The sequence below is a fragment of the Perca flavescens genome, chromosome 14 (assembly GCF_004354835.1).
Source record: "Perca flavescens isolate YP-PL-M2 chromosome 14, PFLA_1.0, whole genome shotgun sequence".
Lineage (NCBI taxonomy): Eukaryota > Metazoa > Chordata > Actinopteri > Perciformes > Percidae > Perca > Perca flavescens.
The window spans coordinates 22793009-22819630 of record NC_041344.1 but is presented as its reverse complement, the minus strand read 5'-3'; the positions used below and the strand labels follow the sequence as shown (position 1 = coordinate 22819630).

At 41.8% G+C, this 26622-nt stretch overlaps 1 protein-coding gene across 3 annotated transcripts in view; it reads right to left on the bottom strand.

Moving 5' to 3' along the window:
* Nucleotides 1-9219: 9219 nt before the first annotated feature.
* The window catches only part of adgrb2 (adhesion G protein-coupled receptor B2), a 268475-nt gene continuing 251072 nt past the window's right edge, over nucleotides 9220-26622 (bottom strand). For all 3 annotated transcript variants that reach the window (XM_028596716.1, XM_028596717.1, XM_028596718.1), the window contains 4 exons: nucleotides 25793-25828; nucleotides 22146-22259; nucleotides 11803-11856; nucleotides 9220-9774 (listed from right to left, as the gene is read on the bottom strand). In XM_028596716.1, the coding sequence (XP_028452517.1) occupies nucleotides 9598-9774; nucleotides 11803-11856; nucleotides 22146-22259; nucleotides 25793-25828 (381 nt within the window). In that variant the 3' untranslated portion in view covers nucleotides 9220-9597. The remainder of the gene's footprint in view (nucleotides 9775-11802; nucleotides 11857-22145; nucleotides 22260-25792; nucleotides 25829-26622) is intronic.

The following is a 26622-nucleotide window of genomic DNA, read 5'->3' as shown; positions in this document are numbered from 1 at the left end:
ACGCTTCAAAAAGCCGGTCTCTTGCTCTTTTCAATATCCATTTTCTTTTTCTGGGCGAAGAAGAAGACTCCTGTTCCTGAAATTTGGATTTTGAATGTGTGGTCCTCCATGTTTCCTTCTTCAAACTTGCCGGGGCCGGGAAGCTACGATACCCATTAGCAGCATTAGCAGCACCTGTGACTTTATCATGTGACAGTAAAAACGCGAACCACACAAAAACCACTGAGCCACCGTGCTGCCCATTTCAAGATGGCGCATGAATATGGAGCATCTACCCCAGTTCATGCGAATGCAAATGTAAAATTTCAAGCCAAAAGGAATACTTAGAATTGATGGTGGTGGTGGTAAATATTCATGAAAAAGGACAAGTTTGTGAACGGGTAACACAGATTTTGATAATAAACAACTAAACACATTACACACTGGACCTTTAAGGTATAGCTCCAAAAGCATTCTGAAATCACCAACTGCCTTTTTCATTTCTCTTTAATTATAGGTAAAACATGCTTCTTTCTAAATAAGACAGCTCTAGAGATGTCAGCCAGCATTTCCTTATACATCCAGTGTTTCTGCTAGGCTAAATACGTCCTGACCATAGACTGTATTTAAAGTTGAGGGACGTGACAACACCCCCAAAGTGAAGCCAAAACATCTCAATCGCCCCCTAGAGGTTGGGTTCCATAGCAGTATATGTCATAAATCCCCTCCATGTTAGGGGCCAAACAAGAAAAAAAAAAATGTTTTCCCAAAGATGGTTTCTGTCATTTTAGGTAGTTCTGAACTGTCAATTTTTCTGATAAGTGTGGTTTCAATACATTTTTTGACGCCATAAAAACGTGATTTAACATCATGATTGACAGCTGTAAGTGACTCGCGATTGGTCGGATAGGTGTATGGACTGCATTTATATAGCGCCTTTCTGCCTTACCCAACAAAGTGTTTTACAATTTGCCTCTTGTTGATCCACCCACACACACACACATTCATACGCCGATGGTGGCGGAGCAGCCATGCAATTAAGGTGCTCAGGAGAAACTTAGGGTTTAGTGTCTTGCTTAAAGGGCAACCCGCTCCATCTCCTGAGCCCCACTGGTATGGACTTTGAAACCGCGGCTCCACCGTCCGATCACTACTGCACAGACTACTGCACTGCTCAAAATCACCCAAGTGGCAGTGCCTGTATCCAGGATATTTTGTCTTTATTTTTCTACAGTGGGAGGAAGTGGAGATGCGTCGTCCATCTTTATATACAGTCTATGATCCTGAGAGATTCGTAAAACAGAGAGATTGATAAACATTTTTTAATTTTAACTCTAAAAAGAATGTTAAACTAGAACAAAAATCACTCCTTGGCTCTCTATCCAGTTCAAATGGATCTCAGGATTCCGAACATTGATTTCACTCACGCACACACGCACACACGCACGCGCACACACACACACACACACACACACACACACACACACACACACAATGACTAAAGTGCATGTGGGATGTCTGGAGGTGGTTGCCCTCATTTGGACTCCTCACTACTGACCGCTATTGGAAAGTTAGAGTTCGAGAGGCCGGCTTGGCTGTCTCATTACTCAGACCCGTGTGGGGGCACATCACGACTCTTCACCTCCCTGTCCCTGTCAGCGTATCTCCTACACCATGTCTTCTTGCAGATAGCCTGGAGGTTTAAAGCTGCCTGCACAGCCTCATCCTGTGTTCTTTTCTTGGTTTTAAGTAGCTGTTAAACATCCAGCAAGTCTCAGGCGCTGCATCTCTCGGCATGTGAGAGAGGCTGTGGTAGATTGCATTAGCTTAAGCCTACCACTGAATTATGCCAGTGTTTCGAGAAGCCCTTGGCAGTGTGGAGAGGCAATTCATTTTGACTAAATGTAGGCTGCCATGATATGTGAAGAGTGCTTTGTGGAGAGAGCTTGGTGGAGCCAAAAGAAGCTTCAATGAGTCCTTTACCTCAGCTCTGAATAAATCACCCTCAAAGTGTCAAAGGACACTTGTGTTTTATTCTGGACGGTATGATGGGGACTTAGATACTCAATGGATTAGCAGATCCAGAATTTGGATGGGAAACAGCAAGGGCATTTCATATGGACAGCCATCTAATGCCATTGTGGAAAGGCAATTGAGCAGTCTGGCTGTGCCATCAGCACCAAATAACTGGGCCAAAACTGAAATGTTGGCATTGCAAACAAGTCAGGGATCTGTTCCAAAACAGCACAGATAGGAATAAGCTGTTTAGTCAAACATCAGAAATAAGATGTCTATGACATTGTCCAAAAGGCTTATTAAGGGCTTTGGTTCAGACATGTTCAGGTGACTCAGTTTACTATGTGATCTTCTCCTTTTCATTATATCCTCAAGGAAAAGTCAACATAACCATTCTTTGCATCTAATTTGTACTTTCATCTGTGCTCCTGTCCACTCTGGCTTTGTCCACACCACCCTACCTTCTAATCTGCCAGTCTGCTTCATTCTCAGTGTCCTTTCTGAGCAGCATGGCATCAGAGCCTGTGGGACAGAACCATCTGTCAGCCACCAAGGAGGGACAGCTAGACATGCTACAACCATTACAGCAATAGATTTGCACTGTTCCCTGTCTCAGGACCTACACTTCATCCTTGCATGCCTTGCACACTTTCACTTTATTGCAGTGTCAAAGAGAGACATGTCATTCCACTCACTCAAGTTGTGGCAGGCTCCCAAGGTACCTCACACTGTCACTTTGCCCAAATTCCTCAATGTTCCAAAGATGCTCTTTGTTCGTCCTCCCTTTGGTATTTGTTTTGTTTGTTTTATGATTTTGCTTGTCAATCTTAGTCCTTCTCACTCTCCATCTCGCCGTGCTCTCACTCAAAATGATCTCACTGCTGAGTAAAAACAGCCTGAGGCCTTGTCCACCAGGCACTTTATGTTTTTGTTTGTTTTTCACAGCTTTTTTCTCAAATTGTCAGTTTGCTAGCTCTCACACTTTGCTAGCTCTCACACTTCAGACCTTTGTGCATTACCGTATACAATAGCTACAGATCTGTTGCAATGCACATCACTCAAAGGAAAGCTGTAATCATGTTACGATGTTTATGTAATCTGTGGCATTGACTGCAGAACCATCTTTTCCCCCTGATTTTAGTCTTTAAGGCATTGTCTATCCCCCAGGCAACATAAGGACCCCTGTAAAATGGAACCATGACTGTAGAGAAGTGTTGTCTTAAACCTACATTGTGTAATTTTTTGAGTTGATTCTTAGCAAAAAAACCTTTGTTCTTTCAGAAATATGTGCTCATTCATGTGTAATTACTTCCACCAACTAATCAAAGTATTCTCGTAAACGTAGAATCTGCCGTTTAGAATCATTCAGAATACATACGAGTGAGTCGCTCGAATGACGGCAGCCATGTAGCGTCTCCATCGTTAAAATACAGTACAGGCCAAAAGTTTGGACACACCTTCTCATTCAATGTGTTTCTTTATTTTCATGACTATTTACATTGTAGATTCTCACTGAAGGCATCAAAACTATTAATGAACATATATGGAATTATGTACTTAAAAATAAAAAAAGTTTGAAATAACTGAAAACATGTCTTATATTTTAGATTCTTCAAAGTAGCCACCCTTTGCTTTTTTTGATAACTCTGCAAACCCTTGGTGTTCTCTCAATGAGCTTCATGAGGTAGTCACCTGAAATGGTTTTCACTTCACAGGTGTGTTTTGTCAGGGTTAATTACTGGAATTTCTTCCCTTATTAATAAAAAAGCAAAGAGTGACTACTTTGAAGAATCTAAAATATAAGACATGTTTTCAGTTATTTCACACTTTTTTGTTAAGTACATAATTCCATATGTGTTCATTCATAGTTTTGATGCCTTCAGTGAGAATCTACAATGTAAATAGTCATGAAAATAAACAGGAAACGCACTGAATGAGAATGTGTGTCCAAACTTTTGGCCTGTACTGTACATTAGCCAAAGATGGACATACCTCTGCCTTTTGCGCTTTTAAACTCACCAGAATGCCAGGGGGAGATTTCTCGCCAGGGAAGCGAAAAAGAGAATTAAAATGACAGGCATAGCAACCAAGACCAATTGGAGTGGCTAGAACAGCTGCGTGTAAACAATGGAGATACTAAGAGCTAATTTCGGGTTTGGCCACCGTAGGAGTTGAAATGCGCTCGGAATGGGAGGGGCTAGAATGTAATATTCAGTTGGTTGTCATATACAATTTCTCCACTAGATGGGAGAAATTCTTACACAATGTAGCTTTAAGGACAAACTCGGGGAACAAATTTTCTTACCTTTTCTTTCCGTAATTTATAATCTTTATGGAGGGGTCTGAAACAGGCCCCCAGAAAGTGCACCAGATAAACATAATTTGATTGTCAGTTCTAGCTCGGAGGATGTTTCGTGAATCGAGCGGAGTTTAGAATGACAACACAAAGAAAGCAGGAAGGTGACAGACAGCTGTCCAAAAATGAGGGACATCCAGCGGAACGTCCGGTGGCACCGGAACAATCCTGTAAATGAAACGTCATTGATATGAACTAAAACACTAGTAACTAGCTAATTGGGCAAACACAACAACAAATGTGACCAAAAAAAAAAGCACCCTTTTAAACATCTAACAACAATAACACTGATAACAGTTACAGAGGGCGGAGCATCAGACGGGATTAACCTTCGAAAACGGCGTTGCAGAGCGTGAGTGTATAACCTACCAACACCACTTAACTAGTGGTTACAACTATTACTTTTTAAGAGAACAGATCATTTTAAGTTATTATATATACTTTGTATAGTTGCTAAAGTACTGTAAATAGTGATGTAGTAAAAGTGGTAACTGAACAGATACTACACTTTTTATTTCACTACATATATCTGATTATAGCTGGATTAGCTTCCCAGGAGCCCTTGGGCACAGCACCATCTCCTGTATTATGTCCCATGTGGCCTCCAGGTTTCCATCAAGTACAATGCACACAGCAGCTATGCTGGAATAACACCTCATGGCCCAGGTTTGCTGTGTGTTAATTAGTTTGTGATAGCATTATGAAAAACACAGCTTTATGTTGAAATATGCACCATGTGAGGTGCAATATAAACAATAAAGGTCTTTAGATTTAGACACAGGGGACCTGTGCTAGACAAGGTCACATGATTAGGTAATGATGCAGGATGTACCTTAGTTGATATTGTGGCCCTGCCTGTTTGTTTAGGGGGTGACATCACAGTACTGGCGAGCCTTCTGTGCAGTGATCCCTGGGAATAACAAGACAAAACATTACAACAATAACTGCTTTTTACAGAATATGTAGCCACAACACGCACACGCACACACACAAAAGAATCTCATCAGTTTGACTATGCATGGGAAGTTTAATGCTTCATCTTCCTGCTGTGTCACTATTAAAGCCACAGTGGAACTCTTTGCATTGCTCTTGTGATCGACTCAGCGATATTAAACTTTCAGGACTTGCTGTTCTGGGCACTAAAACATGCTTTCCTCCCAGCGCTGTCAGGAACACTCAATAGCGTGCCCTGTCTTTATTGTAAATAAAGCAAAATGCAGCACTAACAGAGATTCCTGGTGGACACAGCCTCAGTCAAGCTGAAATGTGTTATCTCTTCCACCACCAACTTATGACCGTCCACTGTTCACTTTGTCTCCCTATATTATGCGTCAGCAGGGTCTCTCCTTAGGTCACTGGTGACACACCAGTACCACACTTAATTACCCAAAAACCTCAGGGAAAAATAACCAGGAGCCACTCTAATCACTGTGACTCTACTGCCGGAGGTAATGTGAATAGCCGCCTCCTTGCCTTCTCTCTGTCACCATGCATTTTTGCTTGGGGTTGGCTTCTCTATTTTCCCTCTCCTTTGACCTCTCACATCCCTCTCACTCCCTTGAGAAAGTTCCAGTTTGTGGCCTTACTACAGGGTAAGTGATGGCAGCTCCACAGGCAGACTAATCCACACTTAATTACCCATAAGCCCCTTTGGAGGGCAAATGTGGAGTGACTAAGGCATGCACACGGTGTTATCTCTTGCCTCTTGTTCCTTCATTCCAGCAGCGCTGACTGGACTATCAAAGCCTGTCCACTGCAACTATTTTTTTCCATGTTACATAACAAAACCATTTTGGGGAAAATCCACTTTGGAAGAGGATTGTTATTAGCATAAATATTGCTCAAAGTTTATACATTTTTTATGAAATAATCACTTTGAGTTGACATTCCACCCCTTGGTTATTCCAGTGCAACATGACTTCAAACCCACAGAACTGTTCCTCTTACATTTTCAGACAGATCAGCAGGGCCTCTCAGGATTGGTCACAGTTAAGCTTCAATGCTTCTGGGTAATGCTCAACACCCTGAGTGATATTATGAAAACATGGGATTGCGAGTACACTGCAAATCAAGGAAGAGCCTAGTTGTTCTCATCCACAGATGCCCTTGAAGCAGCGCGTATGCACATATGAGACACAGATATATTTGAAAATTTATTTTCATATAAAAAGACACTATGAAAACATTAGAGGACTACTTTGTACAATCGTATGTATAAAAAGAACAAAAATGAGAGACAGAAAGGAAAGGGAGGGGTTTCAGTAATAAATCAACTGGAATGTTGGATGGTTGTAGCAGTGGGTTAACACCTAAGCATCGAAAGGCTGAAGGGAGGAGGTGAAGGTGAGCATAGTAGGGTTTAGAGCTGGCATCCACCTTAAAGTATAAATTGGCTTGCCCTGATTTTCTTTTTTTCTTTTTTTTTTAAAGGATTACAACATGCCATACTAACATACTCTTACCATCAACTTCATATGTTAGCATTCACATCATAACCAGAGTTTATCATAGAAAAGACAACTGTAAAATTGTAAGATGATCCTTAGTTGTGTTGATCGGTCAGACATCTCACTCTCAATCCCAATCAATCAAGCAGCATCTCACTTACCGTTCCTGAAGATGAAAACTTAAAGTTCAGCCCTCATTGAGGTGAAACCTGTCATACTGTTCAAAATAAGGAAAAGCTCACCAACTGAAGAGGTAAGTAACAAAATCTCATACTGTGCTCGAATCAAACATTCACATTTCTTTCTCGGTCTTTCTTTAAATCCCATTTAGTAGGTTACCATCGGAACAAGGCTTTGTAGAGAACTCCTCTTGAGCATTCTCTCTAAAATGTCCACTTTTATAAATGAAAAACCTAGGGTGTCTGTGTAAAGGTCAAATCTGTTTCCCCTGAGACAGATGTTTTGCTCTGCTATAGATTAACACCCATTGTACTCGGACGGGCTTTTTTTTTCTTCATGTTTGGACACACTGTAGAGTAGATCTGGATCTCCAGCCTCACGGAAGGTGAAGTGAATGTGACCTTCGCTCTGTAACCTGTCTGTCCTATCTGGCTCCTCCGAGAGTGAGCAGGGTGTAGGTTCGCCTATCAGCTGATTAGCTTGAAAGGTTAGAAGGGCCGCACTCGTCTCACCATCTGCGCCGTGCCGCTCTACTACCACATTAGGGATCTTTAAACAGATGGTTTGAGGGCTGAATTGGAAAATGTCAGGACAAATCGCCATCCCCGGATAATTACGGTTTTGAGCACTCCCCTTCTTAATCTGCATCTTTGCCTGCCTCTAGCTTTCTCGTTACATATTTTTCGGATCTTTTCCCCGTGGCTACCATTTTCTCTTTTCTCCCTAAATTGTCTCTCACCTCTTTCTACAAACTGTTAGATTAATGGGAGCCGCTTTGGACATAGACAGAAAAGACATAGAGCCATCTATTGAATTCATCCTAGACTCTGACCCATTCTCTCTGTCGGTGTGCGGAGGACTGATGTGCTTACGTAGCAACAGCAGGAAACTGGTTGTCCTCTTGTAGCGACAGAAGTACGGATCTAGAATGTCATGCTGGTAGCATCACCACTGGCTTTTCTTTTGTTTTGCCGTTTTCCTCTTCAGTTTGCCACCTTGTAGCATCATAACCTCTTTGACTCCATCTCCGACTTTCTATTTCACTCTCTCTTTCTGCGGTGCAGTATACAATCACACTGACAGGGATCCATGAGAAGGAGAAATTAAACATCTGGCTTCACTGCTAACATTAAGATTTCATGCCTTATTGTAGCACGACGCTGGGTGGGCAGCAGGAGAAGGGGAGACGAGAAGGAGCCAATAGACAAAAGCAAAGAAAGGCATGTTTATCTTTAAATCCATGATGGGGTTCTTGGGAAAAGAAGACAATTTGGCTCAGGTTGTATCTAGTTTGACATATTGGCTTGAAAGACCTCCTTAGGTGTGAATCTAACAATATTCTGTCAAGTTACATGAGAAGAGCAAGCAGCCGCTAAACCGATTGATATTTCACTCTGCGACATAAGCGTACTTTTTTGAGAGATGCTAAACAGAGTTCGCACAGATTCCATTTGGGTCGAAAATTACTGAGATATTCTCTTTTTCATTGTGATTGGTGATGGCTGAAATAGATTCAGATGCTGCAATCTTTAAAGGCTTTTATCTCCAAGCACTGGGAGAAAAAAAAGAAGGATATGCAAGAATCTGCATGGTGATCACTATCCTTTTCCCTCGTGGGTGGATAGCATGCGGCACACATTACCTCAGAAAGTAAGCTCACATTTATGTGCTGTGTGTGTGTCCTGAATTTCTTTTTGAATTTCCACATGGGTTAATTCTCACAGGAAATGAAAGAAATGAAAAAAAAGGCAGCTGAAGCAGAAACAAACCAGTTTGAAAATAAATCAATTCTTCTTGAACAGTTGTTTCAATCATATTATTTTTTTCATTAAAAGTTTCAAACCATAGAGGAGGACATTTTTTTTCTTTTTAAACTAAACCATAGAAAATACACAAATAAGGGGGAATACAGTGTTGACACAGAGGATGTGAGAGGAATGGATGGATGGGATTGTTGAACTGGAACCTGAAAAAAGCAGTGAGGATGGCACATTTCAATGAGCAGCTCTTCCCCCGTCCCCCATCCCCTCTCCGTCCAAAATGACAAGAAAAAAAACTTTAAACAAAAAAGGAAAGACAGAGATCAAATGCTTCCGTCATCCATTAGAAGGGAAAAAGAAATGGTGCCTAGTGGGGCTACTGGTGTGAGAAACCTCAGTGAGATTCCCCCCTTGCTATGAAAAGAACTCAACGGTGCAGAAATATTCTTTTTCTTCCCCCCCCTCCCCAAATCATCAAAACAATTGAAAGAGATTTTCTTTTTTCTCCAGAATAAAATCAAGACATTTTTTTTCTCAGAAATAAGTTTTTCATAAGTTTTTAAGTTCATTTAAAAAATGTCTTCAGTCCCAGACATGTCAAGCCCCTGTTCTTTCTTTTCAATAGTCTTTGCGAAAATATAGGTTAGAACAGTCTTCTTTCCGTGTCTGTCCTCAGCAGCAGTAAACAAATACAGTATGGGATCCAACAGGAGCACATTGCAGGAGACGGGGAGCAGTGTGTGTGAGATCTTTGCGAGAAATCATGTACTTACAGTATGTATAGCTTTTCAGAAGTTCGCCTCGGCAATGAGCGCGGGTGTATTCAATTGAGTGTGAGTGTGTGTGTGTGTGTGTGTCTTCACACTTCAGTCTGGAAGTCTCCCTCGGACGAGTCAGGCGTGTTAGCTGAGGAGGAGTCCCAGTTCTTATTGTGCAGCTCCATCCGGTCCTTTTGCTCCCCAGGCACGATGGACAGCTCGGGGGTCATGTTCTTGAAGCTGTCCCAGGAGCTCTGGTCCTCCGGGGTGGACTTGTCCTGATGCAGAAGGAGGACAAGGAAAAAGGGCCATGTAAGGAAAAATAAGATACATAGTAAGGCACCACGTGGACGTAGAAAAAAAAATGATACAAAATCTAAGTTAAAGGGACATTCTGGTTTCATACAAACTGGGTCATATTTTGTTCTGTATCTGCATGCATCACTGAAGTGTTGTCTGGCAGGGCAAGAAAATACGAGAAGTTAGATTAACCAAACTTATTTAAAAATAAAATAAAGACGAATAGCAAAATGATTACTTTAAAAAACTGACATCTGGTAATCTCACTTCTTTCTAACTCCACACCCTAAGACTTTTTTTCATTTTCTAAAGTCTTCAGCCCTTACGGACACTGCCTCGAGTGACATCGCTTGAGGCAATTCATCAGATTTCACACAGCTGGCTTATTAGAGGAATTCTGGGTGCAATTACTTTTGCTTCTATCTCCAAATGAAGTGAATTCAATAAATTAACAAAATTGCTTTTTTTCCCCAAAACGTCTAATCATCTGACCACCAAGTGTTTCTTGCCATGTCAGACTTTGCAGCAAAAAGGTCATCAATTGAATTTGGTGAGGAGAGCGTTAGCAAAAATAAAAAAGAAGACCCAACTTGTAATAAGATGAAATTGTCCTTTAAATGAAGTACCTGGAAACCATTGCCTTGGCCAGTATAAACATTTGGACATAAAATATGCACTAACAGAAGCTAAATTTCATCCCTAACCTTTGCAATAATCAACACACACACACACACACACACACACACACACACACACACACACACACACACACACACACACACACACTTCTTAGAAGTGATTTAATCTCACAAACAGTGAAACGCAGGACCACACATATCTGTAGTTTAAGGCACCTTTCTATTTTTCTATCATTTTTCTATCATCGAAAACAATTACTATGATACCTGTCTTCTTTATCTCCCACCTCTACCAATCAGTGACTTTTTAGACTGATAAAAGTATCTGATGATGAAACCTTCCAGGATGGATGTGCATGTGGTCCACTGATGTTCCCACCATGCATGCAAAATACATGTTGGGGGATTAGCTAAAACGGAATTAGAGGTAACATTATGCATCAGATATGGGCCATTATTCAAATCAGACTCGTTATCTCGCCGAGATAAAGATTTTGCAGATACGAGCTGGGAAAACCATGAGGGATCGCTGGCCCAGATGACTCTTGGTGGAGTGAAACACACAAAGACAAAAAAACTAAAACAAGACCGACTACTTGTGGTGCTTTTCGCTGACATGATGGACCTAGCTGCAGCAGAGCTTTTTGGACTTCATGGAGCTGAATATTCACAGAGTATATCTTGCAGTGCAACACATCCTAAAATGAGCGCTCTATCTGCCTATTCCTACACGCATAATCCATTCGAGAGAGCGCTACTGTATGTGCTCTTCATCTCTATCTCTCTGCAACTCAGATATCTCCTTTCATTTTGTTTTCTTTTTCCACAATCCCACCGTCCCTTCATCGCCCCCAACTCTTATAAAGTACTCAGATGTAATTCACTTTGAGCCATTTACACCCTCAATGACACACACACACACACACACACACACACACACACACACACACACACACACACACACACACACACACACGTCATTGATCTGCAGTAACACAGCACTCCCTCCCCCCCCTTGCAGTGTGATGGTTGTCGCCGGAGCGCTAGGGGGCAATATCTGCCTGATTATCATTCTCCCTGCGTCACAGCCTGACAGTCGGTAAAATGAATACAAAAGGCATAATCTGGGAGCCAATTTGCATGCTAAATGCTGGCGAAGGAACATTTTGTAATGCAGGAGTGTGGGTAATGCTGCAGTTAAGCCCAACTTCATCCCTGGGAGACTAGGCTAACGTGATTGTGCTGCAACTGCGTGTCTATCCATTCCCTTTTGCCATCTCTGCCTTGCCTTCATTCCCTCCTTGCCCCAAAGCCCCATCTCATCCCTCTCTTTCTCCCTCTCTCTCTGCCAGAAACCCCTCTACTTACACTCGACGAGTTCTTTTCACCTCCGGCAGACGAAATGCTCCATCGCTTTTCCCTCTGTGGTGATGAAATGGTAGGGAGAAGAAGAGGAAGGGGGTGACAAGGGAGAGAAAAAGAAAGAGAGCAGAAGGGGTGGGGGGGAATCGCAGTCACTGACAACTCTGCCCTGAAACAATAGCATTGTTCCCACACCATCAGCAGGTGAACAGGCAGTTGTTGCTTTGTGCTTTACATCTTACCCCTTCTCTCTCACTCCATCTCTCAATCCCGCTCACCAGCTCTCTCGTGACAAAATATAACGTGTACACACTCACAACATGCACTCATGAACAGAAACAAGTGAGCAAAAGCGCAATGTGAGCACAGGTATGCACACATAATCCAACAGGCAGTGTTTTTACCGTCCCAACCTGTCAAAGCTTAGAGAAAAAGTGACAAAGCAAGGACAGAGTGACTAAAGGAATTTACACGCTACACACCACTAATAGCAACTACAACTACTATGGGGATAAAAGAAATCATGGCATGTGGGCGTAGAGTGATCTGATTCTAAAAGCTGTAACAGTGAATCTGCTGTGCAGTGCTAGAGGCTTTGGAGCTCATGCTTTCTAAATAATGTTGAAAGTGGATAACGAATCTGGTTATCTAGTGCATGGAAATGCTATCTACACTATCTGCATTATTGATTTTATACTGTATGTGTTAACACAACACATAAAATAGTTAAAGCCAGACTATAAAGTGGACATTGCTGACTCTGTATGTTCCGCCTCTGGCTTAAACACATAAACCTTACTCCCCCCTGCTGTACTCCTGCAGTGTTTTCTATCGGGGTTTTTTATGTTCCCTTTTTTTTTTTTTTTTCTTCGTCTTTAAAGTCCCGGTAAAATGAGAGTGTGGACGTATTATTAACCAGTGAAACCAATATTTCAGAGGTGTATAGGTACAAGATAGCCTGGTTGACACCAGACCCTTCTCAGTTGTAACAGAGTGGGTCTGGGCAAGGTTCATCCACAGCTCATTTCCAAAGGGGCGTCACCAAAGGACGCCGCTCAAATGCCTCTGGGCGCAACTGGATAGTCCTTCAACCAATCAGACCAACAATCCGGGTGACGTAGCAGCGACAGCTGCATCAACGGGTTGCTGCGCTTCGGTGGCCGTCATGTTGAATGTAAACAAAAAGCTGCTCGCTGTCGCTGCGCTATCGTCATCGTGTAAAGCCGTCCTCAACTGTTGCGATTGGTGTAAAGCCCGCCTCAACGGTTGTGATTGGTGTAAAGCCCGCCTCAACGGTTGTGATTGGTGTAAAGCCCGCCTCAATGGTTGTGATTGGTGCCTCGATTTGGAAAAATTGGAAATGGGCTTGAATGGGCTCTTTGCCAGACTGACTTGCAGAGCAAATCTCAAATTTTCAGAAAGTTTGTCAGGGTTTTCCCAGGCTAGGTAAAAGAGGGATTTAAATAAAATCCTTTGCATTCAACTGGACCGCTAAAAAGTGGGCGGGCTTAGGGTATAGTACAATACGAAGCTACAGAGGACTCTTGGCTCCACACACACCTCCCTCCCCTGTTGTTAGATCAGGAGGATGATGAGGAAGAGATTTAAGAATTAGACCTCAGCCACACTGTTTTGGGAAATGAAATCAAAGTTTTTGCCCACAGATATCCATCAGTATCCCACAATATAAGGCATTGTTAAAGATTTAACTGATGAAAACAGATGTAAATCTTCAATTAAACTAATCTGGGTTTATTTATCAATAGATATTATTTATCTTTCTCTCTCTGCTTTCCTTGTCATTATTTTGACTTTCTTTTTCTCTCTTTTATTTGCTTTTTTATTTCCTCTGTCGTGTCCAAAAACATTCAAAGCATCAAATGTGATTCAAATAATTAACCGCTAAAAGCACCGTTTGTGCACCATCAGTGTTTGCATGGAAGCGGCATTAAGGAATTTTGTTCACTGATACTGTACCTAAACTTTTTAAAAGAGGAATCATAGGGGTATGGTAAAGTAATTATTATTTTACTTTAAATAATAATAATACATTTAAACTATACTTTTGCATGCACAGCAGGGGCAAATGGAGCTAATGTGACCCCCAAATACAATGTCCATCACTGGTTAAAGCTGTGACAGTCGAAAGTTAAAAAAATCCTTGCCGAATCACCCAACACTTAAAGTTTCAGGCAAGCTACACAACGTACAAGTTGCAAGCATGACACAGCTAAGTGAAGGGGTGTTTGTTGGGATAGCACATATACTAGAAAAAGATGCTACTGCACAAACATCTAAAGAAGAAGCCTCTGCTACACTGTTGGTGGATGAGGCCCACTCTCTGCCACTCAGATTCCCCCTCATTTGGACCATGGAACGGAAATTGTGTCTGGATGTGGGTGAGCAATGTGGCAAGCTGTCTTTGGGAGATGATGGGAGAGGACAGGTGCTTGTGGGTAAGTGGGTTAACTTTACCTTTGTTGACTTGGATGCCCATGGTTCTGCTGACAGTCTGGCTACATTCAAACTGGGACATGACAACAAGCATGCAACACAAGGCCCAGTCAGCCAACAAAGGACATAAAACAGGAAACAAAAAAAACAAATCAATAAAATGTGGCAGTAAGACAAAGAAAAGACATACACTGAGTGTGAGGCTCACGTGAAACAAACTTAAATCACATTTATACATGAGGAAAATGAAAGCAACATCAAACAACGCAAGAGTAGACTGAGTGGATACCAGAACGTGACTGTAGTGTTGCAGCTGTCAGTGGGTTTTGGGTCACTGAACCAGAACTGGACTATTTCAAGGTTTTTATGTGTGTTTATTTCATTATATCATCAAGATAATGATCCAAAATTGCCTATTCAATGCTGGCATAATTTATTAGGGGGCACAGAAATAGACTAACGGGGCATAGCAGTCTTTAGGACCATTTACCCCCTAGCTGGGAAGGAATCTGTGTCACAAATAATAAGGCCTTTCAAAGGAGCCAAATCTGGAGAATGTAGGGCAAATAAATTCCATTAGTGCAAAACATTGCAAACAAATGAGCAATCAGACACAGAGTGTCTGGGCCTGTGCAATGCAGCGCAATGCAATCCAAGGCCAGTGCTCCTATAGTGAAAACAGTTCCAGCTAGCGATCCGGCCCTTTTCACCTCCCTTTAATTGGCCCAAGGACACTAAATGAGCTAAATTAGTATTGTGCCTCTTGGTGCACGAAGCCAGTGTTAGGCTTGTTCCGCCTGGGCAAACCGTCCCCTCATTAAGAGCCACTGATAGAGCCAGTGTGCTGAAGCTACACTCCGCCAGCCCTCAGTTTTCATGGGCAATTTGTGTGGAAGGATGAAAACAGTTGATGAGTTTATCCTCGGCAAAGAGAAGGGGGCAAGGAAATAATTAAAAACAAGCTAATGAGAGGAATTAATTATTCAATTAATGCCTCAAACGTGCCACGAGGGCTGAGTTTAGAGGGAAAAATGAGAAAACGATGGGTGACGGCAGAAGAGAAAATGTCAAGCCGTGAGGATGAATAGAGGGGAGAATGAGATATGAAGGGGAAGAAGAGGGGAGGACTTGCTTTATTGCTGAAATTGAAGCCCCTCAGCTTAATGCCAGAAAATTGACTATCAAGACCTGCAGGGTCTGCAAGTGCAGGCAAATTGCCCTCACTGAATCAACAATAAATGGAGTCTTCTGTCATTTAAAATTATACATCTTCATTTCACATGAGACATCCTCAAAGCATACACACTACCTTGGCTACAATTCCATTCAGTGGCCTAAAAACATGCTGGAATATCAATAACAGCCACTAATGTTAACTCTGGATGCTTAAAGAAAGCACCTCAGGTCTCACCTTTCTTTTATGGGGCAGGTTAATGGAAGAACCCTTTTAGAATATATCATAATGTATTTCCATATGTAGCCTCATAGATAGGATTTCATCATAGAATTCAAACAAACGCCTACAGCCAGCTATTTAGATTGAATTGCAAATACATCTTTCATAATCGGAAACTTTTTGTTGCTGTCCCCGCTCTGATCTAGCATGAGTGAAATCACAACAAAGTAGAGCACTTGTTTCCTTTGTCTTTTTCTCCATCCCACTGCGTTGAGCACAACTCCTCGCTCTCTATCTGGAGAGGGAAGCCAAGCACGCTTCATTTAATCAAGAACACAGCAGACGACGGGATAGAAATATATCCCATTTGAGAGCTAAAAAATGCATCAGCCATTCCATTACGCAGTGCAAACTATCTCTCTCTCTCACAAACACACACCGTCGATCCTACACACAGAGAGGCACAACACTTCACTGGGTACCGCAAGCACATTTGTGTTATGACCTTCTGAACCCTGCGGAGAGGATAGAAAACGACACTCCATACTGGCCGAGGCCAAGACACTGTTCTTAATCTAAACATTAGCGCGCACTGTATTTCTAATGCATACTGTGTTACATAAACACTACATCCACTCGGTCTCTCAGTAACCCCACTGACTCCATTTGTCTCCTGTCTCCATCATGAGAGACCCAATGAAAATGGACTCCATCCCTCTGCTAACCACATGGCCCCTGCCTGAGCATCCACTGTACTTAAAACGGAGCAGGATTTGTTTTCATCATTCGCAAAGACCACTTTCTATCCACTTCAATAGAGTATAATACAAGTGTTACCTCTAAATATATTCTTGTATGGGGGCAACTGTATCTATACCAAAACACTTGAGTCAAAGTCAGAAGCTGTTGTCATGATGTCAACAAAGCAAAAATAATAGCGAAGAATCTACAATTGATCAACATTAGCCTCTGTAACTAGGCACAATTCTGTGCATAAGAGTTGCTATGCATCTTACTGCATTAAAATGCACACAGATGTCTGAAACCGGCAGGAGAAATGTATGTGTGTGTCACAGCATGCAACTGACCTTTGTTAGTGATAGTTTATCAGTAGGCTAAGCCATTTTGCAGAGTAGATTTTAAAGGTCGCACATTTGTTTTTTCTTCTTCTTAAAAACAGAATATGTAACAGAGAGAGACATGTACATGTATTTTCAGACTACAGGAATGGCTCTGTTAACCTCAGCAGCCTAACACAAAAAACAGACAAGGTGATTTTTAACATTAAGGTTAATGGGGAGTTTTGTAATATAGTGTCTGCTCCCGCCTTCTTTCCGGTCACGTCTTCCCCCCTCTTTTCCATCTATTATCTATCTATAGTAATACTTAAAGGTCCAGTGTGTAACGTGTTTAGTTGTTCATTATCAAAATCTGTGTTGCCCGTTCACAAACTTGTCCTTTTCCATGAATATTTACATCAATTCTAAGTATTCCTTTTGGCTTGAAATTTGACATTTGCATGAACTGGGTTAGACGCTCCATATTCATGCGCCATCTTGAAATACGTTAGCCAGTAAGGGACATACAGGACATACTGCTCCGCCTTTCGTGCTTTCGCTGGCACATGATGCTGCTAATGCTGCTAATGGGTATCGTAGCTTCCCGGCCCCGGCAAGTTTGAAGAAGGAAACATGGGAGGACCACACATATTCAAAATCCAAATTTCAGGAACAGGAGTCTTCTTCTTCGCCCAGAAAAAGAAAAAGGATATTGAAAAGAGCAAGAGACCAGCTTTTTGAAGCGTGAAGGCTAACGTAGCTGTAATACGTACTTTGAACTGCGTGGTGCGAGAGAGTTGATTGCAATATATGATCTCAACGCTAGATGGAAGAAATTTTCTACACATTGGACCTTTCAGTATGGTAACATATAAGGGATAACTGGTTACAGAGCAATATAGAGTCAACAACAGTTGTGAAAAGTGGTTTGGAGTGACAAGACAAGCACAGCGTAAATCAAGAGATTATATCTGAGATGGCACATGTAATGCCCAAGACCACTTTAAGCCTACTTCACTTGAACAGAAAATTGGATAAGATGAAAAAAAAAGTTTGTGTGTGGGACATTTTCTGATATCCACTCATCTCCTGAACAAAGATCCTACCTTTCCAGAGAAGTAAAATGGATCAGATCTCTTCTGACCCTATAATCCTTTGTGATATTTCTCTCACCAGCACCCATACAAAGTGCATCATGTTTGGCCCTTTTTTAGTGCCAATGAGCTAGTTTATGGACAGAGTATCATGGTTTATGAGGTGATTATAAAGCGGTTTGGATGGGTCATTATCTTTATGAACTGATTCATGGTGTTTGGGTCATAAGGTTCAGGCACTGAAATAGGAACAATGAATGTATGGATTGTCACACCACACAGTGGTGCCACATGAATGCCCAAAAAAGCTAAACAATAACAAAATGCGATTTGAAAAATGTATGTCATGGTAGATATATCCAGTGCCGCATCAGACCACCTTACAAATCAATCTCTCTGGTTATAGTGATTCCAGATCATATATTTCAGTATGGATTTGTATGGGAGTTGATGGGGGAAGGGGAATTAGCATTCATTAAATGAATGCAGAAGCACAGGGGGTACAAGCTGTGATGCACTGAACTGTTACACCACCACACCACTAGGAGACCATCTAATATTTAGGCTCATTAAATACAGTCACTTCATTACGAGACAGCGCTAGTAGTAGATGAGCAGCTACATGGAGTCAGCTTATAGTTTTGACACTGTCTGTCTGACCAACTATGAATAATTATAGTCTTGAAATAGGCGTGAAACATTTACTTTAGCAGGTAATGTTATAAGTATAGAGTACATTACTCTAAATTGACTGTTCGCTTAACCCCAGTTCGCTTGGTCTAGGGTCGGGCTGAAAAAATTGCAGGCGTTGTCGGGCTGGGGTCGGGTAGGGCTTGAACACCACGGGTTAGGGCAGGGTTAGGGCTGGAGTTTTTGGCCCGTGCAGGGTTCTACAAGGCACATATGCAGTTTACCATGACAACGGTGGCAGATTTACCATCAAAATGATTATTAATTCTTGAAAAGGTGGTTAGACGTAAGCAGGTTTCTCATTTTCAGCTGGCAACTGTCAATTTCTTCGGTCTTTCAGTGTCTATTCGGTCTTCGTATTTTATCAGCTATAGCTAGTTAATCCTGCTAGTGTTAACGTTAGCTCCATGAGTTGGTTGAAAACTTAAAATTTTCTATGTTTTCAGCTGACTTTTTAAGCGAGAAGAATGGTCTTAAATAAGCAACTGATGGCTATATGCATGATATTGTGCTAAAAGACAAAGATGAAGTTCCATCTCCATCATTAGCCTAAACTCCGCTATTGCTTCCAGAACTAGCTTCCACACAGTGGGACAATACTACACAACTGGTGTGCTATAGTGAACAGGGTTGTTGTTGTTTTTTTTTTTATTAAACTTTAAACATACAAACTAAGGATGTGCTTCTTGGCTTTAAGTAACGCTCAGTTAATGTATGTAGTAAGCTAGTTAGCCGGGCATACTATTTATTGCAGCTTAGAGTAGATAAACACATTGTATAATCCATTTCTTACATGCCTAGAGGCTAGACAAAAAGACAACTCCTTTGGCTCTTTCAATGCTGAGTATTGCTCTTAGTACAGCCCCATGCACACCCCTTCAACTTGTGGACGAATCTAAAGCTTGACAGGTCTGCTGTGCCTAGTTACAGTTGCTAAACTATGATTGAGGGAAGAGGTTCAGCAAACAGTCAATTACATGTGAAATGTACATTTTTACAGCATGGAAACACAGATACAGTACATACAGTGGCAAACTATGACATACATTCACATGTAGCGCATCAACTTATCGGCTTTAGAGTGAGTTAAGAGGGCTCTATTGCACAAGGTTTATGCAGGATTTAGTATGTCTTACGTTGACTTTCTTTGTAAACGAGGGATGTTCTGCGCACTAGTGATGGCTCGGTGTTGTGCCTCGGTGGTGGGGGAGGGGGGACCTGTGGTGGGCGAACAACAGCCGCGGTGGTTAGAAGGGGTTAAAAGTTGTTTAGGGTCTGTTTTAAAATACTATTTAGGCACTTTAAAGGAGAAAGGGAGGCCTGCAAGAGGGTTAATGAGTTTTTGAGTTATCATTGTCAGAGGTAGAAGACTCATCGTTAGACAGGTAAGTGAGGATTTTCCTTCTACTAGTTTTGCTTGCAACTGGCTAACCTCCCTCATCATTAAAAGGTGATACGCTCAATAGAGCCGGTCCTTAAGTGACTAAGTCAATTGGCCATATTAAGTTAAGGGAGAGTATCAACTTCCACAGTACTTTGGGTGTCCATCCTTGAGAAGATATCCTAGTTAATGCAATTATGTTTGCTATTTAATCACAGCACTCATGTAGTATATGGGGAAATCACTGTCAACGTCTGTTATATGCCATAGAAAGGAGGTTATTAAAGTTATTATGAAACAATTATATCATTACTCATGCAGTAACTGTCTTCTAAACACAGTGTATGTGCTTCAAACCAATAAACACATAAATGAAAAGGAAAAAAAAAGGACACACACACACACACACACACACACACATTCTCTTACCTACAACAAGGCAAAGAGGATGCATGCAACCACACATGTAGGCACTCTGATATGCAAGTGTACGGACACGCACACCCACACCCTTCTCATCTCCATAATTACTGTATAGTCAGCATGTCCGTGTCTGGGGGTGACTCTCAAAGTGAAATGTTGACAACAGCAGAGCAGAACTCAAGCTGGGTCCTGTCAAATGCCCGACACTGATAGCATTATCTGCGTAATTATTCACAGTTAAGTGAACTGCCTACTTACTTTTAACATAATGGATTTGGAGAAGTAAGCCATATCTATGCAGCCCCTTTCATTTCATAACTTATATGACGTCACTAGACACCCAGAGGAAATATGCGTTCCAATTTGTCTTAATTAGCTTAAATATAGCCTATATATTATTTGTGGCTGGGCTTCCATTTCTTTTACATTTGGGCATAATCTCAAAGCACACCTGCACACCCTGCGAGGCGCATTAGCATTCTGCAGTGCAACAGTTAGGAACCACACACTTCTAATATATGGCTGATACCTTTCCAAGCAGCCTGCCATTTTTCTTCTCCTCCATAAAATATTTGCTTGGCATTAATGAATGGGGAGTCAGCCAAAGCTTCTGAAAATCTTGATCAAGACGTTGACTAAATGAATAGGGAAGGAAAAGGCCGCCGGTCTGGCATTGGGAAATGGCAGCGTGTTTGCATGCGTGTGTGTGTGTGTGTGTGTGTGTGTGTACAGTATGTGTGTGGCTACATGGCATGGGGAATATGAGAGATGTCAGGCTGGCCTCTATTCCTCTACTGGCAGTGTAAATTAGATGTGAACCATAATGGCGCCAATGCCAGGGGAAAGTACACCTATCAAGGTTGGCTAACTCATCATGGCTCTACGCACTAAAGCTTCGCAGATGAGGGGAGCGCGAGCATGTGCGTGTGTGTTGATATAGTAATGAAACTGGCCCGCTGAAGGTCAGTGCAGAGCAAGCAGGAACTCTTTCGTCTGCTGCTAATGGCCTATTAATGATTCAAAGATGCTTCTGTGTCTCATGCGCACAGGTGCCCACCCAAGCAGCCCACGGACGCACGCGCACACGCACGCACGCACACACACACACACACACACACACACACACAGTTACCAGTGTGACACAGGCATAGACAAAGGCACAAATGTGTTTTCAGCAATGCATTATAGTGAGGTGATTTGGTAAGAGTAAGAAATTGTTTCACAGGTCTTAACTTGCAGAACTTGGATAGGGCCATGATTGATTATTCCTCAGCTAATAGCTCATGTAATCAACTATTTTGACAGGTATTTAATAAGGCAAGTTCAGGCCAATTAAAGCCGGTATAAAAAGATATTTAGAGTAAGAAAGCTGGAATAAAATGTGCCTTGAAAGTTATATTGATGAGGTAGTTATTGTTCAATTCTCCACGGATGTGACAATAAGTACAACCGTGAGTGAATCAAATGGCAATCAAAAATTACATTATTACATTCAAGTTCCCTTGTTAGAGCAAACAACATTTCTATTGCAGCAATTTGGCTGGAAGAAAGATTTCCCACTTCAAATTGTACCTCATGTTGTATATCACTGCAAATTGTTATGACTACAATTGTCTAAAAGCTGCATTTACAAGAATAAACAATGTCACTTAAGTGCTAATAATATTTAGCCATGCTTCTGTGAAGCATGCTACTGCAATTTTGATCTGTGCAGAAGTTTGCTTTCATTTGCTTTCCAGTATCAGTTTTTTAGTGTTAAAGGGGTGGGGTTTTAGGGTTTTGACATAGTGCGTAAGGGGTGGAGGTACATGGGTACAGCAGGTTCCCATCCCGCGTTTGGGCAATGGTCTTACCTTGAATGTGGACATGGCTGGGTCCCTGCTATACCTGTCTATGGTGTGGAACTTGGACGAGTGGTTGAGCTCATGGTACAGCTCAGAATGTCTTTTGCGAGTGTGCATCACTTTCTGGAAGGGAAGAAAGGAAGGGACAGCAAAAATGAACCAAATGGAAACAAAAAAAAGCAAAAAGAAGGGGGGCAATATAGGGGCAGGCAGGGGAACGGGAATGGGTAAAAGCCTTAAGGACTGCAGTGACGCCAGCCGTGAAAAGGGGTTAGAGAGGGGACGCCGACAGATCGATTGATTGCTGGCTCATGCTCATACATCATCCACTTCCTCAGTCTTTAAGAATTCGGCAACTAGGAGTGCTGTGGAGGATTCATTTAAGTGAAAATTTGGTGAAAATGACAGAATGACAGAAATGCTATTGTTCCAGACTGATGCCTGCTAGCTGGCGCTCCCATTAACTCAGGAATTTGTCTAACTTATTAAACGTCTAAGAGAAGGGCTGGAATTTAACTCTCACCCTAGTAAGAGGCTATTTGACAAAAACAGCCTTTGCTGTGTTCTGAATATGTCTGTCTAGAGGGCAGCTAAACCCAGATCTTTAATTCTCTGACAGCAAACTGCATTTGTCAGTGCCACTGCCGTTGTGTCACTGTGCTAATGGGCAGTGCTGGAGCTGCTCGGCAGTAGCTAATCGTCAAAGCAGCTTGCAGGGTTGAAAGTGACACAGGGGCAAGAAGCCAGCACTCACATCCGCACACTTACCGGCCAGGACTGGCGCTTAGCATTGGCTCCAATTACTTCAGAGTGGGCACTCTCATCTCTGCTCAGCTAAGAAGGTGGTACTAGTTCCTTCCTTTTTGCTGCTACGTCTTTAGTTTTCCTTGTCTGAGTCATATTCATCTTCATAAACTTCAAAATAAAGCACTCTTTTACAGGAGAACTCCAACGATTTTACAGATAAAGTTCAGTTTACTTACTACAAGAAGTACTACCCAGTTTTACTGTTGTAAAATGTCTTCAATTATGTAGTAGTTTAAATTGCATAATGGACCTTTTTCACAGCAGACATTTTGACTTGTCATAGTAGGAAAAGCACAGCTGAAATTGATAACCTTAACAATGGCTCAATTCCATCAAGTGTCCCAGTAAGCTATTTCAGTGAGTCAGCATGCACAATACCAGGGCCTCTCTTAAGTGGAATGCAGCCATCATTAATGGTTTTGAATACACTTGTGCTTTTCCTACTATGACATATTAACATGTCTGCCGTGAAAAAGGTCTACAGAAAGCCTGTGTGCATCGTGGGTGCTAATGAAAGACACCAGCACCCTTTATATAGAGTTTGGCCAACTAGGGAATCGAATGTTCTGAACTATTCCGTTATGCGATTGGTTCCGAGGTGGTCATGTGTTTGGTGGACTCCATATGTTGGATACCAACATTCATCTGATTCCCATTGACATAGTGCAGGGAATAGTGAAAAAATGTAATCAATTATTTAAATAATGACATAAATCACTGAAAAAATGCCCAACTGTTGCGTGTTTGGCTGCAATGAAAGACAGGGAAGTCCCCCTGTGAACCAAAAAGGCGAAAAGTATGGGAGCTGTTCATTATTGTGTGAGGTAAATGTCAATTTCTCTCTTCAATATGATAAATAACATAGGACAAATATAGTAATACCATCGTTAATGTGTACCATGCTGTCAAAAAAGTTCTAACACTGCTTTAAAAATTAATTAATTTTGAAGTTAACCTTATGCTAGCGTTAGCTTTTTCACTAGCACTCCATGTACCTAAATGCTTGTAATCTTGCCATAGTCATATGGCTTTTGGTCTCGACCGAGTCCAGGTGTCTTTATTATGTTTATAATAATATTGGAGGGAAAGTGAAACACAGCTTGGATGGGGATGTTGTTCAGCTTTTCAAAAGTTTAGACAGCTACCTAATGCTACGCCAATGTTTGCTAACGTTAGCGCAACAGCGTTAGAGTTTCCTATATCTGCGTCCATGTTGTCAACATAAGACCTGTAGCGTTAGTGCTCCTATTGTACCATAATTTTGTTGAATGAAATATTGGGCTTTGCTCCTCTGAGATGGGTGGGTTTTTGTTACGTTACACACAAAGCTAACTAGCTATAGTTAGCCTGTACGTATGCTAGCGTATGCTTAGAAAGGTAAACACTGTTCAGAGACTTATTAGGCGACTCAGGTCACTCACTACGATGGGCATTTTTTAGAGGACCATTTACGATTTAGAAGGTAAATATACACTGGAATAGTTCCATAAGGGCCTTTTACATACTGACAAAAGCTGATAATAACATGTCTATGCGTGTTTATGGTGAAAATTTCAAGATAGCATATTTGCCCCATAGGGTGACACTGTAGAGTCATCTGATGATGGTATCCAATATGGTGCCCATGATTTGAGTTGGCCAAACTCTCTACATAAAGGGCGCTGAAAGACACTATTGAGTTGCATTATGGGAAATGTGGGATTTCTGGACCCTGACCCATATTAAGAACTAAAAGTCCATCTCAGCTAGAGATTGACAGTGTCTCTTGCAAGTTCCCCAACTTAAGTGCAATACCAAATCAATGGAGTACTCCTTTACGTTTTAAGAAATGCATTATTTCCCCTAAAAGACTATATTCTTAATTAAGTTTAAAGCTGTTATAATGACAAAAGTTGTAGTTTGTAGAGTATATATATATATATATATATATATATATATATATGAATATAGTAAATGTTTTATGGTCTAAAAGGATGGGTACCGGTAAACTCAATTGAAGAAAAAAAAAAGCATGGATGAAAATGGGTTTACCTTCCATTGAATCATGGAAGTGTACACACGCTATATTAGTGGTACTTCTACGTCAACCTTTTTCTCAAAAGTCAAAAGTCAAATGATGAGAAAAGAGTTCATTTCCAGGAGAGCCAATCTCCTTGTGCTAAATTCATGCAGCGGCTACAAATGACTCTCTAGTAAATTTGCCAGTTAAGTAAAACAATCAGCCATAGTCACTGTTAGTAGCTTATCCCCACACATACCCTCTATATGAAAGATATATCTCCATGGTGAAAGGTCAATGTCCAGTCTTTGCAATGGTGTACATAAAACTGACTTCTTGCAAAAAAATGCAGAAATGCAAAGGGAGCTATTTTATTGTTGCTAGAGACTGGAGATTCACAGGACACCCATGTCATTCTAACACAAACATACTCACACACGTGTCAAACCATGTCGTTCTAACAGCCAATCAACTATGGCCACATATGTGTTGACCCATAACTGAATTACTTGTATTCATTCACGAGAAGCACTCTACTTTGCCGTTTCTTCAACCAGGACCCCACAATGACATTACAGCGTTGTTTGATTTAATTGTACATGTCAGTGGAATGTTTTTCTTTTAACTGACACATCATTCATTAAGACATAAAAAAGGCCAATGTTGGAGAAACAGCATACTACGTTAGGTAGGTCTGAAACAGGTCATAGTTCTAAATGCAAGGGAGACACAGGTGCAAAGGGAGGGATTTAGCAGTGCTTTTTGCTCCTCTATGTGTTACTCAAGTCCTGGCAGAAGCACAAGAAAGCAGAGACAGGCTGATGAAAGGGGGTGAGGTCCGAGATCTTACCTCGAAGTCCAGCTCAGAGTACCGTACTCTTTTCCTCTGGAAGAGGAGGGGGGGCAGGGGAGAGAACAAAGCATCAATGACCAACCCCTCCACCACTATTGAACTCAAGACCTCTCAATCTCGATCTGTCTGTGGATCTCTCAGTGCCATTGTTCAGTAACAAGAGGAAAGCTAATATGCACTGGCTGCCCAACACGATAGATATTCTTACAAATGTCAAGGCAAAAAGCAAATTATTCAGTCTGTTTTAACGTAAAGAGATTAGTGAAGTTACAAACCCCATAATAAATCATCCCCTTTGCTATTTTTGGTGAATTTGTAGGAGACATTCCAATTAAAAGAGCTGCAACAAACATATGAGGAATGGTTTTCATCCTCTAATCTTGTTTGGACCCCACCACTCCCCTCTTAAGTGCCTGTGCAGCTATAGCTGCGTGGCACACAAGCCCCCAATTTAACAGCTGCAGACATTTCCAACTCATCTGGCCCTGACATTGCATTGCATTGCATTGCATCTCTGACTTCCTATTTGGCTCTCGCTGTCTGCCTTATCGTGGTGGAGAGGTTTGTGTGTCTCTGTGAACCTGAGGGCTGTGTTGTCTGGAGCTTTGTGCTCCTGGTAGGGTCTCCCAAGGCAAAGTGGTCTCAGGTGAGGGGCCAGACAAAGAATGGTTCAAAAACCCCAATGAAGAAGCAAGGTAGAGATGGAGTGACCCTGCCCGGAGGAAGCCCGGGCCCCCGCCTGGAGCCAGGCCCAGACGGCGGGCTCGCCGGGCGAGCGCCTGGTGGCGGGTTTGCCACGGAGCCCGGCCGGGCACAGCCCGAACAAG